We start from the raw sequence: 16,236 nt of genomic DNA on the forward strand, positions 1-16,236 counted from the left end.
TATGGTGCATATCTGTTTAGTGCCTGCTTGTACCAATGTTTATGTGTTTAAATAAGTAAATAACCTAAAGATGAAACTGGTATTTGGCAATAAGACGTTTATTCTTAGGGTTTCAATTAGTTACTCTTGAAAACCGATCGTACACGACCGGGGTTTGGATTATAGAGTTCAACAGTAACTCCACGAAATTTATATCACTATATTCTTAGTCGGATGAATTTATTCTCTTCTAACTATTCAAAACAAGTAATATGTCACTAATTAGCGTATTCATGTGGCGTTGCAGTTTCATGAATTAGAAATTAATAAATAAAGACCATACTACTAGTTAGTAGTTAGGATCACGATAACAGGACTGTTAAGTAACAGATCACAATAAGGTATATATTTACTTTGATCATTGAGAACAGACAACACAAATGTTTGACCTGATAATCAATTATTTACCCTTTTTTCCTACATATTTAGACAATCAAAGTTAGTGTAAAGCCAAATTAGTAAATATAGTTTATCATTTCCATAGTTCTGGAGCAAAGAAGAGAAGCACTCTTCAATTGAAGGAAAGTGATACGACCAGTCTACTTAAAGCGATGTAGACGAAAACACAGAATTTGAATTCAAGACTCAGTGGTCGAAAGTCAAGTATATTAAATATAAAGTAACCCTTCTACATTACCAATATGTAACAAGTGCTTTACACATAATTCCGCGATAATTTTACTATTAATGTTTTTCAGTGTACATGCTCACGCTAATTGATCAATACTGAATAGTAACTGATATTATATTTTTAAATCCTAACACTGATCGAACTCTGACTGACATTGAGTGAAATGAGTTCAAACCTTACTGACAAACTGCCAATACACTTTCCTAGTAAGTGCTAACTTGAGTGAAATCTAGGTCCAAAAGGGTCCTTATAACTGTCTTGAATTACTTAATACCAAATATAGTGGATCTTGACGTCAAGGCACTAAACCTTTTGATCACAGTGAAACTTGATCAATTGAATACGATCAGCAATAATGATAGGTTTTGTAACTAGATCTAACTCACGATACATAATCATTCCTGCTAACCTCGTATGATAGGATGACCAAAACAGCTTCGCCACTACGATTATCAACAATGTCTAAACAGAAGTCGAAATACGAGGTGTCATATAGTAGTGTATTACAAATGAGCTGCTGTAACGATAGATCAAGCGTGCAAAGTTTAAAAAAGCAAAGGAAGTGTGTGTGTGTGTGTATTTTGAATGATGTTGAAAGTGAATGAACACAAAATATATGTATTGAATAAAAATAACTCATAGACTTAATGCAATAAGATAGATACAATTGAAAATGTGCATGGATAAAGTTTCATAATTAATCATATGAATAAATACAAAATAACTCATAAGATAGAAATGATGCATTTACTTTTCGCGTGATTGTCTCGCTTTATACTAGCTCATACAAGTATATAGGCTTGTAAAAACTTGTCCTGTAAGTTCATTACAATATGCTTGTATACTTGAGTAGACAGATGTTCTCTATGTTCGAAATGAATGAAATGAGCCTTATTAAACAAACAATGTGATATCAATTACAACTAAGTGATCTATTAGCTTAAATTATCATTCACAAACAATGGTTAAATGATAACGTTCCATGAGGGTTTAGATGACTGAATAATAATTACAGGTAATTAAAGAATAGATATAATTGAATTTCATCATTCTCGATTCTTATTATTATTTACCTGAAACCGATATTTCTGTTGTAACACTAAGACTGTTTAACCTGTCCATATATATTACCTCGCTCTTTTTTGTTAATTCAATAAGAATAAATGTGAATAAAGCTACACAAAATTTGAACTAGTCGGTAACATCTGACTAAGTAGATAGATGAAGAATTATCACAAACTTAGTTACAAACTACGAATGTTATTATTACCAAAAGACCATCCATAAGTAGTCATACACAATGTAGAACCTACCACATATGTGCACAGCACATGAAATGCAACGATGCTGTAGATGATGCCGGTATAGTCGGCAGTCTTCGAACCTAAAGTTATTGCTTTTAGTATTAACGTTATCCGATCAACCTATTTGGCATGGTAGGATCTGAAAGAACAAGTGTACTAGCAAATACAGCTCGACTTGGTTATTATGATAGGCACGCCCGACCACTACGTCAAGATAGCAGCTACGGTCGTGTCAATAAATTGTAAGACTTAAGAGAGAAGAAACTAATATTAATTTGGTATCGATTTAACCCAATTTGTTTAGTTTGCTACACACAATGAGAACTAAATTACAAAGTATTTAACAGGTACTTTTATAGCAAGTAAATTATTACACCTTAAAAAATAAACTTGAGAAAATGTATGGATACTTTCACAAAACCCAAAAACCACTTTACAATTATGCATAGTTACAATTATATATATAGTTAGAGAATAGTTTATTATATCGACATCGCATACAATTCATACCAGGATATGAGAACAAACCTAAAGTACTCTTACAAGATTTCGGACTAAACTGTATCGCGGGCGTGATAAACTGTTTCTATACAATAGTGTTAGTAAAATTTAAGATTAAGACAATGCAAGTGCGCACATACTTCAGGATTCAGAAGAAAACAGTTAAAAATGATAATAACTAAGTCAAAGATTTAAGATAGGAATCCAACTACTAACGTTATTTTCTTTGCCGTACACTCTAGACAGAGTCTAAACGGAGACTGTACTAATCTACTTTTTTATTGTAGTCATCATTTGTCTAAATAACATTAAAAAATATACGGTAACAATAATGGCTGTGGATTTTAAAAAACTTTTTAATTACAGATAAATAAAATAAACCAAGTGGAAATATCTTTACAAGAAGCTAATCATACTTTTGCTTGAATTTCTATTGAGGAATATTCATTAAAACCAACTGTAACATTATAAACATTTTGATCAGATTCAGTTTGAACAGCAACTTCACAAAATTTACAATTTGGTACATCTAATCGATTTGGTGAAATTTGTGATGATTGTGAAACAGAAGAAGGATGCCAATATAACCTGAGTAAAGATAATAAGCTTGGAGGTTTTCGTAAATTTATTGCAACCTTAAATTAGATCAAGAAAATACAGATAGCAAAATAGTTTATAACACAGCTTGGAATACAAATGCAAGACAAACTGAGATAAAAGCTTTAGAATTAGAAATCCAATACTTTATCTGTTTGATCCATTTAGTCAGCAGCATGTCGAAAAAAACATGTAAGGATAATTACAATAAGACATCAATTATTGACTTGCTTTGAACCATATGTAAAGGTGTAGTTGCCTAAATGGGATTCACCACATCCATGCAACCTACCCCTTCCAAGTTCTTGATAACCATTTTAAGAATTTATGAACCACTCTTTTTGTTCGCATCAAATAAAGAGCTAAAGCAAAATATTACAATCGACAACATTGATAGTACATGTGACTATAATCGACAATAACAGCTTAGCGTGTTAAAGTGTAGGTCACAATTATAGCTTCTAGACAATGCTAGCTTAGTGGTTACAGCGTTTGATGTTCAGCGATTGAGCTCCCGGTTAGGACCCTGATATCCCATCAACTTCGGTTCAGACAACCGGGTAGTATCGTTAGCCCTCATACTTAGAGTGTGACCTACATCCAAGTACCTAGTGAATGAGTTGCTAATTCGCTGTACAAAATCTACTGCTATAAATCAAAAGTAATAAGCCTGTAAAAGATGTGTTGAATGCCAAACGGTCAAGCTAAATAACAATACAATGAAATGAACAAATAGATCATATACAATGGTGGGCTGTATTCATAAAAATCAATCTGCTTTCAAAATACTTAATAATGTGGCACGGGAAACTTATATCAAGTTCATGTGATTCATGAATGTGAACAACAAAATAAATAATGATAACAACTCAAGGACAAATGATTTCCACAAATCTACACACACGTACATAAATAAAGCAAAATAAAATTAATTCAGTTGAAGGGATTTTGTGGAGATTAGTTTGATTTGTAGGTTGTGTTCGTCACAGATTGATCTCAGATGAGGTACCATTAAGAAGCAGATAGCATTGGTTAGCTGTTTCATTTCAGTATGGGACTTTTCATCAGTGTATATCAACAATCCCAGGACCTTTAGTTCTCGCAACGAACTCCTAATCACCAAAACCACTAGGTCAATATTCAACAGTTAACCTTCACTACTGAGAAGCTCAATTACTAGAACTAAAAAGCTGTCCAGTCTTTATTGATTCTGAATGGTACCTCAACTGATATAAATCCGTGATGAATACGACTAATAAAATAAAATAAATTTATTAATCAAGTTTGTAGATTACAGAGATTGATACTACATGTTCATACAAATCAATCTAAATAGGACACGACCTCAAACCTAGAAATGATGGTGAAAAATTACATGTCTACACTTTTAAATAACAGTTATAATTATATTGAGTGCATGAAAGATGTAGTTATTTCTTGGTGCACGCCTAAAAGGTGAAACAGAGTTTACATTTTGTGTCAATACGATAATGTATGTGAATGACTCTGATAATTATCTCTAAAAAGTTATTATTTTCAACAATTACTTCATGCCATGATTCCAGGCTATGCAAACCATGTTCTTCTACTTCTTCAGCAAATTGTATTGCAGTTAAACGAAAATTTTGTTCCAAAAAATATTCATTAATTAAAAATGATATTGCACGTAGTTCATGAGGTAGCGTTTTTTGTGTACCATTGTTAAAATTCGACCGAAAATGGTTATTCAAAGTAGAATCTGAAAAAGGAAAAATAAAGAAACAAAATAAACCAATGAAAAGTAAAGGAACAATTAAATGTTCAATACTTGTTTAAGTTATACGAAAAACAAAATACTAAATCAATCCATTGATTAAAACTGTTAGCCAACGATTTCACCAATATATATATCACACTAGAATTCTATGTTAGACACCGGTAATTTTAGAAAAAATTAATGGAAAGTAATCAGATAATTAAAATAACTCATAGTGTCATTGAACAAGAAAAAAAGATTTTCATAGTTCAAATCATGAGTCAATTGAAGCTAGACCACTATGGAATACCTGGAAGCACTGGACGGCCGTTTCGTCCTATTATGGGACTCCTCAGCAGTGCGCATCCACGATTCCGCACTCGCGATATTCGAACCCAGGATCTACCAGTCTCGCGCCAGAGTACTTAATCGATAGACCAGTGAGCGGGCATCCAACGGTGTTAATGTCTAACTTCAACCAATCCACGATGTTTGAGCAACTGTTCACCAATTGTGAGTTGATATATCTACAACAGACTTGGTTGAACTCCACTAGTCGCAAAGATTTGTCCAACCTTTCACCCTTCCTTGGCCCTAATTCCCTTAATGGGTATGTCTTTGGTTGTCGTTTTTTTCTCTTTTCTGCACTTTTACTTGATTACTATCGGTTTTTTTTTTTTGTTTAATTACTGTTTTACATTTTAAACTCTAATCAGTTTTAAGCAAAGATGGATAGTGGCTAGCAGTGGAATCCAGGACGCACGTTTCGTCCTATTTGGGACTCGTCAGATGGATGTACCTAGATCTCAGAGTTGATGTTCATTCTGGGACTAGAACCCAGTACCTTTCTAATCAGTTATTATTATTATTACCTTATACAAGTTTTCTTGATTATTATTCAGTCTATTATTATGACCTTTGTGTTTGTCGCTTTTCTTCATATTTGTCAATTGGACTATTATTATTATCAGAAGGGGCTTTGTGGAGATTACAGTATTTTCATAGTTGAAAGCATGAGTCAATTGAAGCTAGACCACCACGGAAAACCTGGAAGCACTAGACGGCCGTTTCGTCCTATTGTGGGACTCCTCAGCAGTGCACATCCACGATCCCGCCTAGCGAGATTCGAACCCAGGACTTACCAGTTCGGCTCAGTGGTCTATCGGTTAAGTGCTCTGGCGCGAGACTGTTAGGTCTTGGGTACGAATCTCGCGAGGCGAGGTCGTGGATGCGCACTGCTGAGGTGTCCCACAATAGGACGAAACGACCGTCCAGTGCTTCCAGGTTTTTCCTGGTGGTCTAGCTTCAATTGACTCACGCTTTCAACTATGAAAATTGGACTATTATCTGACCCATAAATTATTTTCTTCCTTACCCTTTGATTAGCACGTAACCTCATTTGTTATTTATTGTCGAATCAATTTATAATGCAATCTTTCCTAGCCTCCTGTAGACATATATTTTCCATATAACTATATATACGAATGTACAACTTAAGGAAAGCAATCAAATGAAGAAGTAAAATAAATTCTAAAATCATTATCATTTCATAAACGCTCAGATATTGTGTGATTTATAACCTAAAACTTTGACAAAACAATTGATAATTGAGCATTTAAATTAGTTTTTCATCATGAATGAAAAAGAAATGAGTCATGTGAACAATAATAGTTCTTTTTAGCTACGATAAGTTTAACTGAAAAAGTTTAAAAACAAAGAAAAAACACTTATAATTTCAAGATTATTAGTCTACAACAACTAGTTATGATTTAAAATTCAACAACCGTTGATTTTTCTGGTTAGCATGGAATACAATAGACATCTCAGAATCAATTAGACGATTTGGACTTCGCAGATGACCTAGCCCTCCTATCTCATACACGCGAACAAATACAGACGAAGACAGCAAATGTAGCAGCAGCCTCTGAATCAATAGGCCTCAACATACACAAAGGAAAAAGCAAGATTCTCAAATACAACAAGGAGAACACTAACCCAGTCACACTTGGTGGAGAAATTCTGGAAAAGGTAGGAAACATTCACGTATCTGGGAAGCATCATTGATGAACAAGTAGGATCTGATGCAGATGTGAAGGTGAGGACTGGCAAAGCAAGGACCTCATTTCTACAATCGAAGAACATATGGAACTCAAGACAACTGTCAACTAATTTCAAAGTCAGAATCTTCAATACAAACGTCAAGACAGTCCTACTGTATGGAGCTGAGACGTGGAGAACCACTACAACCATAGTTAAGAAAATACAAGCATTTATAAACACTTGTCTACGCAAAATACTCAACATTCACTGGCCGGATACTATCAGCAACAGCGTTTTATGGGAGAGAACAAACCAGCTTCAAGCTGAAGAGAAAATTAGGAAAAGACGTTGGAAGAGGATCGGACATACATTGAGAAAATCACCAAACTGCATTACGAGGCAAGCCCTAACTTGGAATGGTGAAGGGAAGCGGAAAAGAGGAAGGGCAAAGAACACATTACGCCGGGAGATTGAAGCAGATATGAAAAGGATGAATGTTAACTGGAAAGAACTGGAAAGGATTGCCCAAGACAGGGTTAAATGGATAATACTGATGGGTGGCCTATACTCCTCAACGAGGGGTAACAGGCGTAAGTAAGTAAGCCGTTGATTTAATTGAGGCAAAAATTACATCTTGAATTCCCTCAGAATAAACACTAACAAATATAAAACCGTTTTTCCATAATTGGTCACAAGAAGTGGTCTAAGTTGATATAAATATTTTAGGTTTTTCTTTGGTTGATGAGTTGAAAAATTTCCACTATTTCCAATTTTCATTCATACTGACACGTGGTTTGGACAATTCTATTAGAAATTATATTCCACTGTTAAGTTGATCAACCTACATCATTCGACTGTTTTTTATCATTTTAAGCTGATTAAAAAGGATTATGAAGAGTTCTATTTTTGTTGAACAGCAATTATTCCTTAATACTTACAGATCAAATGTCGTCTTCTGAAATTACTGGGACTCAGAGAAACATAACGTACTGGAAAGAGGGAGGGAAATCGTAATTGTTGTCGACTCTTTTTGTTCTGTACATTTTATACAATTATATTAGTCTGCTCAATAATATCAGCTGGTTTAAACCATTTAAGTAAATTTTGTGATCGAATAAGTGCTTTATTTAATTCTCAGTTCAGTTAAAATAATTTGAGACACTTATCTTTGATATCTAACAAGAGTGCTTGTGGTGTAAGAATTACTTTTTCTAGACCCAGAGACTGAAATTTTTTTCAAAATACTTGCATTTTAATCAGTCATGTTTTCAAACAAAGCCACATGAACTAAGGTCCAATTACCTTTAGACGAAAATATAGCTTAAAGGGTATGATGAATGCATTTTTAATATTACAAGACATACCTGGTAACAAATTGTTTAACTACAGCATGATTTGTCACCTTCAATAATCAGTGTGCAACTAAATAAGAATTGAGAATTATAACCCAATGACTTTACTACTAGTTACATTTGGTTGAAGTCAAGCTTCAAAGTGTTTTATGCGAGCATGTTTGAGGTGTGATTCTCGCCTTCCAAATGTAAAATATTACTTCAGGACTTGCTTGCGTCATCGCCTGAATTAATGATAGGGAGCGAAATAGTTTGGCGCATCGACTACTCCACTCCCATCAATCCTGATGGTCTGATACATGACAAAATCTCAGTGCGGATTAAGAAGGCCCGATTAGCTTGTGTATGTCAGGACCATAAAGTAACTGATTCCTGGGTTAGGGATAGAGTATTAGGTAAAGTTTGCAAATCAATTGGTGAGGTAGTAAATCTTCACCAACTGAAGTAATTGGGATGTTTTGCGTACGCCCAACTACCGCATACCTCAGCTGGCGATATTATCTGATGTAAGAGTAGGTTGGAAGAAAGCTAAGGGTGGCCAAACCAAAGCGTACCATCGGCCATTGCGAATTGGAGTGAACTATGAAATAGGTGGACTACATATCTGACTAGGGTGAGCCTGATTATCGTAACCAGTGGTTAGAAATTTTGAATGACATGGCTCAAAATCGTTTGTGATGGCGCAAGTGTATCCACTCTTTGTATTCACCTAGATTGTAAGTTTCTAAATTCCTTATAATTTTTTTTTATTTTACTAGTTTATATTTCTTCCACGAATCATATCTTCGACGTTTAGTCTGTTTTATTATCACTAGTACTGTTACTAACTCTCCGATTTGTCCCAACAATTTTGTCTTGCCGTGATGATGGGTTATGGAAACTTGGAAGGATGTACACACACACCAGTCCTATGTTACGTTTGACTGACTAATGGACTCAAGGTGTTTTACATCGAATTATTCGAGACAGTGAGAAAAAAGAGGCGTACAACTGTTGAAGAACTGTGAAGTTGTAGGCATCAATTTTGTGACCTACAATTGAGTATTACATCTAGTTTTTTAGCATTATAATTGTATTTCAAAGGTGTTTTAACATTCAATACTTTAAGCATTTTTATAATTAAAATAAAAATGGTTCTACTGAGTGTTCTGTAACCTCTTTTTTCTAATCCATGGAACCGTGAAAGTGATTTCGTTATTATCTTAACATGAATTTATACTAAGTAAGCAGCTCTCTTCTTGTTTCGGATAAGAAAAATTGAAACTAACTACACTTAATTCCGTAAGACATAAAGTTGGGCAAAAATAACCTGTAAATAGAATTACCTGAAGTTTGTGAAGATGGTACATCACTTTTATATCCGCATGCTACCAAACTGGTTAACTCATTCCGTAATGCACTTATTTCATCATTTTTCTTGCGCAACTCATATTCAAGTACTAGAAGTAAATAAGCGTAATTTACTCTCGAACTTAAAAAAGATACCTTTTAGTTTTTCTTCAAGTGTATTCCCATCATCTGATACCCGTCCAATGTCTGACGAATCCAAAGAAGATAGGCTCGGATATTTCCCTACATACATAATAAAAAAATACAGATTTGCTTACCCATTAACAAACTGGATGACTCCGAAGAAGATAAGTTCAAATTATCAACAAAATTTGGACTAGTGAAGAACTCATGCAAAAGTTTTATACTTTTGCCACGCTCCAATTGTTCGAAATAGAACTCGAGAGCAGATAAAAAGAGCTTTTTATCCAATAAATACTCGGCAACTTCTATAGACTTTCGACTATCTTTATTTTTCTGAGATTCCTCATTGAATTCGTGACTCTGAACAAGATTCTCACTGCGATTTGTAGAGGGTGTCTTTTCTATGTGTACTGACATTGAATAAGGTGACTAGAGGAAAAAAAACACTAAATCTCAATAACAATTTTGAGTAAAAAAAAAACCCAAAGTTTAATGGATCTATAAAAAAACCTTAGGGTTGATTAAACTCGTTTTGACAATGATACGATAGTGGAGCGTTGGTAAGCTTTCTAAATTTAAGACTTGATACTGAAACATGTATTACATGTACCATAGGCACCACCTGCCGAGACGCGCAATCCTAACTGACAGCAGGTTGAATAGAATCTAAGGGTACTCACAGCAAGGCGTGTAATCATTTTATGAAGTTATTAACTATTACCCTAAGCCATGTTCGTAGATGTAGACTACCCACCTCGAGTGATGGCTTAAAATCAATAGCACTAAGGTAGATGAATTTTAATTTGGGGTTGAATAATGGGTTTCAATATAGAAGTATGCACTTTTTATTTTGTAAATCTATACCTTTTCGAACAATATTCTTTATTTGTTATATTTACCAGTATTACTACTTATGCCACCTTAACATTCATTTTGTCAATTTCATCTCACTATGTTGATACGGCGTGACAATTTGGACCGATGTACATTTGTGTCAGGTCCTTTATTGACTGCACATTATTCCATGTTTGATTCAAGTTGTAAATAAAATGCATTAGATCGTGCTTACCCAGTTTTCTTTAACTTGAATAATAGTCCAAACGTGACTACTTAAGCACAAATTGGACTGCTATGGGTATTACTAGCTAGCATACCGAATTCAACTAATTATAATTATGGCAAGACTATGTAACCCTCTAATTGTGTGAACTGGTATGAAACCAGATGAGTATGCAACCTTAAATAGGTTATTTTACCCCAATGGTTATTGTTTGTTAATAATGACTAGTTATGAAAAAAAAACAATTAACTTATTCAGCAAGTATTACGGTATGAGTCACACTTTAGGTGTGAGGGCTAATTACATTACTCGGTTACCCGAACCGAAATAGGTGGATCTAGACTTAGACTTAGTGGGAGAAAGTCAAAAGCACTTACCACCACTGTACTAATTATGAACTATTCACGTACATTTTATGGATACATAGCCACTTTTATGTATGGCTTGCCATTTAATTACGTTGTTTATGAACAGTATTTATTCGGTGCACATACTATTACTTACTTCTTTCAATCGACATGACATACATTTTTCGTCTTTTTACACGTTCAGTCTGTTGTTGTAGTGGGCTTGAAATACAGCTATCCTAAAAGCATTACTTACCTTACTTTTTGTTATCGCGTTATCGATTTAAAACGATTACACAACTGAATCGGTCTCAGAAGTAAACAAAATGGCAATAATCCAGTACTAGTGGTGTCAGGTTGTGTCAGATGAAACTGTCAAGTGAGAGGGAGTCTGCACCATAATGGACAGTTACGCATCCCGTAACAAGTCCACCTACTGATCACGAATACTGTGTAGGTCCCTACCAAGAAATCTCCACCTAACGATGAAACAGATTATAAATCAGTGGTCTTGTGAGGTTCCATGTCTTCATTTGATCACTCAGCGTCTTGTCAACTTATTTCTATACCAGTCTGAGTTAGGTGTTAACGGAGGAAGTGGTTAGGATTGTGTGACGTCTTAACCGCACTCGATAAGCATTTAGAACCTCATCAATGGGTATAACCTGCGTCTAGCCACAGTATTATTCATTGTGATTTTTTCGTACACAAGCAATGGGTTAAGGATGCCTCTTCAACCTTTATAAGACACGTTCTGAAGTTGTATAGCGATACGAAACATTTGTGAAGTGTACTTGCCTGCTGACTAAGAGATGGATACTTAACTCGAACCACCTACGATGAGATTTGAATGTTTTTGAAGTTATAGGTGTATGATTGACGTAGGTGTACTACCTTCTTATTAAGTTGATCAAATATCGACGAATATTCCCGTAAATTGAATATAACGGGCACACCAATTCCACCTTTGAACCATAAATTATGAAACACATAACCTGGTGACAATGTTTTGAGGACAGACTAGTAGCATAATCCACCCTGAGCTTTGAGCTGAAATCCTTCATCTTTCTGGCTACAGAACATTTTCGCATCATAGCCCATGTCCTTTTCTAGATGAAAACTCTCAACCCGAACTTTTGATCCTTAACGTGGTTAAGTCTGTCTCCATTCCCTTGAAAATTTGGGAAGATGGAGAGCTGACATTCAAAGGTAGAGATCTCTTGATTGTTTTTCGATTAACAAGCAGAGGAACCTGTAGCGCGAGACTGTCATTTATGGACGAGCGAATCAGAAGCGTTTGAAGGATTTCAAGGTCACCGCACAAATTTTAGTATCTGATGCTCATGTACAATCGGTTCATAGAGGATTTTAGAGAAGACATGACAATTAAGCGGCTACAATAAATGGGACCATTAAAAAGTTCCTTTATTTGAAATTGCGGTAATTAATTGACTTGTAGACCTTGTGCAGACTATCCTGATGATGTTATCTTTCAATGTAATATATGTTAGAGGAAGAAGTCTGCTAGAATAGGAACTCTTTTCTCTCGATCCAGATTGAGACTAAGGCAAATTACAATAATTGCTGCGAACTGTGTGATAAAAGCACCAGTATTATTGGCTGCAATATTCGAAGATGTTACTGAAGCTTCGGCTGTTCAGAGGTATGAGTATTGTAGGGATATATGCGTAATAAAAATGACAAACTTACACAACCGGAGTACATAAAAACAATATTGCGGTTATGTGGTCGAGGCTGAGAGAGTTTTTGTGACCTTATCATAGCTCCAGAAACCGAGTATTATGGAGCCATATGGCTGAGTTCTTCTATAGAAGAACTCGTAATGCCCAAGGTATACCTTATGCATTACGATTTTAGAAGCTTTTTCGAATGGTCCTTAACCATTTGAACTTTGACAAGTTTTTGGACCATGTAAAAAAAGTGTATCCACTCTAATTCTTTTTTGTTGCATAATATACTTTTACTCTATACTAACTGTTACCTGATAGACTAATATTTCTCGGGGTCACTTAAGATTTGTTCAAAGGTCGTCCATAATTTATAGTCTCGCCACCTGTGGAAAACGTCCATAGACTTGTTAATTATGTGAAACCTATCTGGTATTCGTATTACTACCTTTTCTCCACAAAATAGCCACTCAATAAGGCTGTTTTGGGGTTAACAACTAACTACTACCACTCAACTATGAGAGCAACACCATTTCAAAATGTAAAATCTATAATTCACTAAAGCCCAAAATTTGGTATTTCCACAACAGAAATGAGTTACCAGGTCAAAGAGGCTTTGACAACCAATTATGGACACATTACACGACCTCGACACAAAATAAGGACTGACGCCCAGATGTAGCGTACACCCGGAATATAGCGCTATTCCATTCAAATTCAGATTTATGTAGTGAGGACAGAAGGTCTACGGCCTGTGTTATTCCTTTTCTAGTATGCTTCTGTGAATGTCCAGTTTTCTCTTGAATGAGTCAGTTCAAGGCGCGGACACCACTGCTTCGAGTAGCAGGTCCCAAGAATTGATGACTCGGTGTGAAAACCTGTATGCCACCGGTATTTTGTTCGTTCTTGGCTTTTCTTCTCGCCTGCTATGTCCTCTGAGATGTACCAATCTAGTGAGAAGAAAACGAGAGAGTAAGTTAGGTCCAAAATCCTTTCCGATAAGCATGAAAATCAGGTCACCTCTTAATCTGCAGTAGGACATAGTAAAGTGGTCTAGCTTTTCAAGCCTGATGTGTGCCAAAATGATAAATTCCAGGTATATAATTTCACTACTGAGAATCAATCCTTAAATATTGATGTACTTTTAGTCATATACATCTGTAGCGCGTTAAGAACGCATAACTTGTTAGATTTGCTACAAATTATGAACTTTAGACAATCATCGCCTATTGTTCCTCGAGGAAGAATTGAAGAAAAGAGTTACGGATGAATATTTACATGTATCTAAACGTGCGCTGTACACTTAGATGAGGCTTTTAGTTTGAGTACACACGCTTTCATAATGGTTTTGACACGTTTCATAGGGAGGAGAGAGACTCCAAAAGAAATCTACAATAGCGACGAAACTTTGTTGGGGCATCTTCTGAATTGCGAAATAATATGAGTGTACAGAAAAAGCGTAGAATTGACGGCTTCACATTAGTAGTGTGGATACATTGATATTTCGACCGTACGCTGGCTGACCATCGTGGAGTAGTTCGGGAAAGATTGGTACGCTCTCCTCGGAAGATCCTGCTAACTATTTTTGATCAACAAGTTTTACATGATGGCAGTTTATTAGCCTACTCTGTAGAGATGGATAGAACTTTAAATAACCACCCCATCGTTCCTGTGACGTCGTATGAGAACAGTGATTTAGCACTCGCATCCAACGCCCTGATGCTACTTAAAAATCGTGGTGGTTTTGAAATGCAGTGCGGATAGGTATTCGAAACAATAGAGACAGGTAAACTTTCTAGCTAGTACCTTCTGGTATCAATGGATGGAGGAATACGTTCCGTTACCGTAAGTGTGCCAGAAACGGTTTTGCAAACATAGTAATTTAAGGTAGATGATGTCATGTTTGTGGCTAACAGCGATACTATTCACAGTTCGTTTCCAATTGGACTGATCGATAAGTTCGAGATAGAATAAGATGGAACAACAAATGTAAGCGAACAATTGTTTTCAATTAGATCGTCATCTTTAATATTCTTAAATAAGATGGTTAAATAAAACTGTAGTCGTACTCATGGAAGAATTGATAGTAAGAAGAAATGTGCAAAAACTCCGTCTTGTGAGGGAGCCAAATAACTGTAGATAGAAGGTTAGGTTTATAAGTGTACAGGCGTACTGTTATAAATCATGTGCTTCCCATTGACATAAAGCAGTTAGTTAGGAGATCCATGACTAAATATACTTAGACGTCTCTTGGCGTAACTTGATTAAATATTTACCTTTAATCATCTAATTTCGGTGTTACGTGTTGCCTGACCATTGTCCATAAGGTCTTGCTTGGCTAAACTCAAGGTCACGGTGTGATCCTGTGGATTACTATGAAGGTGCCACAAGTGTTTAGAATCTGACAAGGCTTTAATCAGTAACACCTTCTATTATGAATCGTACCCACTAAGTGAAATCAAAAGACAGAAGTGAGGAGGTTCGAAGATATATTTGATTGGCTATCAATATATCGAGGATTGACTGATTTAATCTAGCTAGCGATTGCAGGGGATGTTGAGCACGGAGTTTCCACTAATGATCTGATGCGGATGCATGACCGAGCGCCTTCAGCTAGGTGAGTCCATTAAAACTAATGAGGTCAGCACCAAATGTCGAAGAATTACAGGGCTAATTGTTTTGGGGATTTATTTACCGCTTAGGTTCATGCTTTAGAACTTTGAGGGGTCCTTCGTATGGTGATTCAAGAGATCGTTGATGTGAGTCTCGACGTACGAAGACATGTGTACTACATCGTAAATCAGGTTGAACGAAAACATCAGGCCGAGTGTAAACAGGTTTAACTGAACGCATTGCGTTTATAAGCCTACTCGTATAGGAGCTTAGATCCATATTCATTAAAGACGATGAAGGATCCACGAATTCTCCTGGAATTCGAAGTGTCGTTCCATAAACGAGTTGAGCTGCAGTATACCCAATGTCAGCTTTCATTGCATTGCGAATACCTAGTAAGACGACTAGAAGGGCGCCGGTTCACCATAAAATTCCTGCAGCTGATAGTGAGGCTTTCATTGTTGGTGAGAGCGTTTTACCAACCCGTTTGCTTGTGAGTGGTCTTCCTCTTCCTGTCTAACAGGCACCGAGTCGACCAGCATGACAACCGAGGAGACCGACACCACCTCCTACTACACTGACAAGTATGGAAAGAGACACAGACGCAAGTTAAAAGATAAGACTATTCATTTGAATCTGGTGAAGGTCCTACCAAATCAAAATGAACATGGTCGAAACGAGTATCGGTAGTTTTAAAAGAGCCTAAGGGACATTTGTTATGCCTAATCACCTTAGATTTCTGGCAGCTTACAAAGGATCGGACCCACTTCCCCACACTTTTATTCATACCAGGTCACCAAAACCGTTCTGCTATAAGCTTGATGGTTTCACGAACACCTAGATGAGAAAGTTTGTG

At 35.9% G+C, this 16,236-nt stretch overlaps 1 protein-coding gene across 1 annotated transcript in view; it reads right to left on the minus strand.

The window, feature by feature from the left end:
• The window catches only part of Smp_155030 (hypothetical protein), a gene marked incomplete at both ends in the record, with an annotated part of 49,723 nt that extends 39,634 nt beyond the window's left edge, over window positions 1–10,089 (minus strand). The window contains 5 exons of the mRNA XM_018790573.1: window positions 2,892–3,110; window positions 4,620–4,810; window positions 9,525–9,638; window positions 9,685–9,771; window positions 9,807–10,089. Coding sequence (XP_018646202.1) covers window positions 2,892–3,110; window positions 4,620–4,810; window positions 9,525–9,638; window positions 9,685–9,771; window positions 9,807–10,089 — 894 coding nt within the window. The remainder of the gene's footprint in view (window positions 1–2,891; window positions 3,111–4,619; window positions 4,811–9,524; window positions 9,639–9,684; window positions 9,772–9,806) is intronic.
• Between the last annotated feature and the right edge of the window lie 6,147 nt (window positions 10,090–16,236).

The sequence above is a fragment of the Schistosoma mansoni genome (genome assembly GCF_000237925.1).
Source record: "Schistosoma mansoni, WGS project CABG00000000 data, supercontig 0062, strain Puerto Rico, whole genome shotgun sequence".
In the NCBI taxonomy this organism is placed as follows: Eukaryota; Metazoa; Platyhelminthes; class Trematoda; order Strigeidida; family Schistosomatidae; genus Schistosoma; species Schistosoma mansoni.